Source organism: Ornithodoros turicata, chromosome 5 (genome assembly GCF_037126465.1).
Source record: "Ornithodoros turicata isolate Travis chromosome 5, ASM3712646v1, whole genome shotgun sequence".
Taxonomy (NCBI): Eukaryota; Metazoa; Arthropoda; class Arachnida; order Ixodida; family Argasidae; genus Ornithodoros; species Ornithodoros turicata.
Window position 1 is genome coordinate 59,329,094 of NC_088205.1, and position 3,360 is coordinate 59,332,453.

At 49.1% G+C, this 3,360-nt stretch overlaps 1 protein-coding gene across 1 annotated transcript; it reads right to left on the minus strand.

Annotated features, from left to right (window-relative positions):
* Positions 1–1,266: 1,266 nt before the first annotated feature.
* On the minus strand, positions 1,267–2,193 carry LOC135395889 (uncharacterized). The gene has a single exon (XM_064626977.1). The coding sequence runs from the start codon at positions 2,191–2,193 to the stop codon at positions 1,267–1,269; it is 927 nt and encodes a 308-aa protein (XP_064483047.1).
* Positions 2,194–3,360: the final 1,167 nt, after the last annotated feature.

A 3,360-nucleotide genomic window follows, 5' to 3' on the forward strand; every position in this document is an offset into this window, starting at 1 on the left:
AGACGCGTATTGGGTACGGAGAGGTTAATAATCGTCCCTTATCGGATGTAGTCGTACGAGAAGCGTTTTAGGTATAGTAGGGTTGCGTCGTTTTTGTTTAATAGAACTTTTTATGTTGGAAGATTGAAATAAATGCTACAAATTCAAGTAAAAAGCAACACCTGGATGTGGAGGGAGTGCATCTTTTCCCAGGTTAGGTACTGATGTCGAAGAGTGGGTCCATGTAGAATAAGCATCCGGCGTGACTGAGGTTAGGTTAGGTTAGGTGATTACGTATTGCACATGTCAAAGAGTGGGTCCATGTAGAATGAGCATCCGGCGTGACTGAGGTTAGGTTAGGTTAGGTGATTACGTATTCCATGTGTCGGTGGGGCTGATGTAGACTGTGCATCCGACGTGACTGAGGTTAGGTTAGGTTAGGTGACTACGTATTGCACATGTCGAAGAGTGGGTCCATGTAGAATGAGCATCCGGCGTGACTGAGGTTAGGTTAGGTTAGGTGATTACGTATTGCACATGTTGAAGAGTGGGTCCATGTAGAATGAGCATCCGGCGTGACTGAGGTTAGGTTAGCTCAAGTGAATACGTATTCCATGTGTCAATGCGGCTGATGTAGACTGTGCATCCGACGTGACTGAGGTTAGGTTAGGCCAAGTCAATACGTATTGCATGTGTCGATGGGGCTGATGTAGACTGTGCATCCGACGTGACTGAGGTTAGGTTAGGCCAAGTGAACACGTATTCCATGTGTCGATGGGGCTGATGTAGACTGCATCCGACGTGACTGAGGTTAGGTTAGGCCAAGTGAATACGTATTTCATGTGTCGATGGGGCTGATGTAGACTTTGCATCCGACGTGACTGAGGTTAGGTTAGCTCAAGTGAATACGTATTCCATGTGTCAATGCGGCTGATGTAGACTGTGCATCCGACGTGACTGAGGTTAGGTTAGGCCAAGTCAATACGTATTGCATGTGTCGATGAGGCTGATGTAGACTGTGCATCCGACGTGACTGAGGTTAGGTTAGGCCAAGTGAATACGTATTCCATGTGTTGATGGGGCTGACGTAGACTGTGCATCTGGAGTCACTGAGGTTAGGATAGGCCAGGATAATACGTGCTATTCCACATGTTGTGGAATGGTCAATGTAGAGTAGGTATACAGTTAGACTATGCAATAAATAGGAATGAGTATATGTGTTGCCGAAGAGGGTCGTTGTAGTTGAAACGTATTTACAAATATATACATGCAGGTCCATGGAAAGCTTTAAGAGCCCTGTTGAGGACTGTAGAGACTCTTGATGTCGTTTAGCAGCCTCTCGAAAGGCTGCTCATTTTTGTTGCTACAGTCAGTCCTCCAAAGGTACTCACTGAGGTGGTGTGCCATGTTTTCACTTGTCACACCACCTCTGGCCAACCTATGCCGTAGTGGTCTCCACTGAGACTCAATGTGGTTGGTGGTCACGCCGGTGTCTGGGTCAACAAAGTTGTATGTATGGTTGACCGTCATGTGCTGGAAACCTTCTGCTGACAAACCGGCGTACCCCTTCCAGCAGTCAGTGAAAAGGGTTGTGCCCTTTTCGACGTGCTTGTCAATGAGGGCAAGGAGTGTCTCCTTGTCTCTTTTGTTTTCCGGGCATATTTCGAGGCACAGTTGTTTAGTGTCAACGTCAATCAGCCCCAGTATCCATGTCCCTTCGACGATACGGCCACGTTGGTATTTGCGACGACCAATTTTACATTCGTCGATTTCCACAAAGTGGCCAGGACCGCCGATTTTCTGAGTTTGTGCATTGGCCAGCGAGTCCGTGCAGACTTCTCGGCAGTACGAGTACCAGTCTGCAACGGTAGCTGACGATACACTTACCTCCGGAATTATGGAGGCCTCGTCGAGGGCCTGCTGAAAAGTCATTTTTTTGGCGAAACAGTACGTAAGAATCAGGACTTGTTCTGGTGCGAGTCTCACGTTCTCGAACCATGTTCCCACAGTAACAGACTGTGAGAACTGGGCATGGCCGTGCCGACATCGGAATTGTCCGAATGTACGCTGCGACGGCTTCACGCTTAGTTCACGTCCGCAGCGGGGGCAGTTCATGTTGTTGGGTAGGAGATCTTTGGAGTGAATCCACGATACAGTTGTGTCGGTGTCCGTGAGCACACGGCCTAGCATGAACAGGTTCATTTTTCCACTCATTTCGCAAGTTCGCGTTTCAAAACTGCCGCTTATGTGTCGTCTGCTATGTTGTTTCGTATATTTTTAGCGTTTTTGTCTGCCAAATGTTTGTGTTGTCTGCCGTACGTTTATTAATTGCGCTCGTAATACACAAAAAAAGGCTGTAAAGTATTAGGATTTCGTTTTGCATTTCTATCAATTTTGGTGTTCGTTGTTGGTGCCGCTGAAGTAGTCGGATGGTGGTAGAATATAGATAGCCGTAGTGCTCAGTTTCGAAAAAGTCATTTTCGTAAAACTTATTTTAAAAGGTGCATATTTTTAACTAACTTTGGTTCGTAAATTCGGAGATTGTCTTAAAGTTGCTAGGAAGACAGCGCATTTTTGGCTTTTCTTGTTTTTTCAGTTCGAAAAGGCCGCGGCATCGTTGCTAAAGTATATCCACATCTTCGTTTCCTGACTCGCTGTCGGCTACGTTGGTGACCCGAACATTCCGAGTATGGACCAGCCTCCGTCTTCCCCCACAGCGCCTTCAGCCTTCAATCCGCATGCAACCACCGGGGCTCCACAAGCCGGAACCGTCCAGCACCGTTCAGGTGGATTGCCAGTTTGGCCTGGCAGGCACCACCAACCAGCTGACTCAGTTCCGCCACGTCGTCAGCGTTCTGCCTCACGACTCGCGTCCCAGATAATCCGCCGCCGAGCAACCCGTACGATACTGTCCATTCTTGACCGTACAACCGCGTCTGAGCGCCAAAGACTGCAGCAGCTGCTTACTGCAGAAGAGTTGGGAGACAGGCGCCCTAGCCAGCTGCTGCGTGACATGCAGAATCTTCTTCGCGAGCGAGCCTCTACGTTTGACCCTGCTCTCCTTAAGGAATTATTCCTACAACGGTTACCCTCCAGCGTGCAAATGATCCTCGCCACGGCTGCCACTCTACTGCTCCAAGATTTAGCAGCGCACGCAGACAAAGTTATGGAGGTATCGTCACCTACTCCCGTCGTTTCCGCGATTCCTACCGTGACCCCGCCTCCTGCCCTTCCCGTCTGCACCGCCCCTCTTCCGCAGATTCCTGCTCCCAACACTCTTGGTCAGTTGCTTGAAGGCTTTGAGCGTCTGTCCACCATGGTGGCGTCAGCACTCGCCCCTCGAAATCCCCTGTTGCGTCTCTAGGCGGTGACATTTCCACT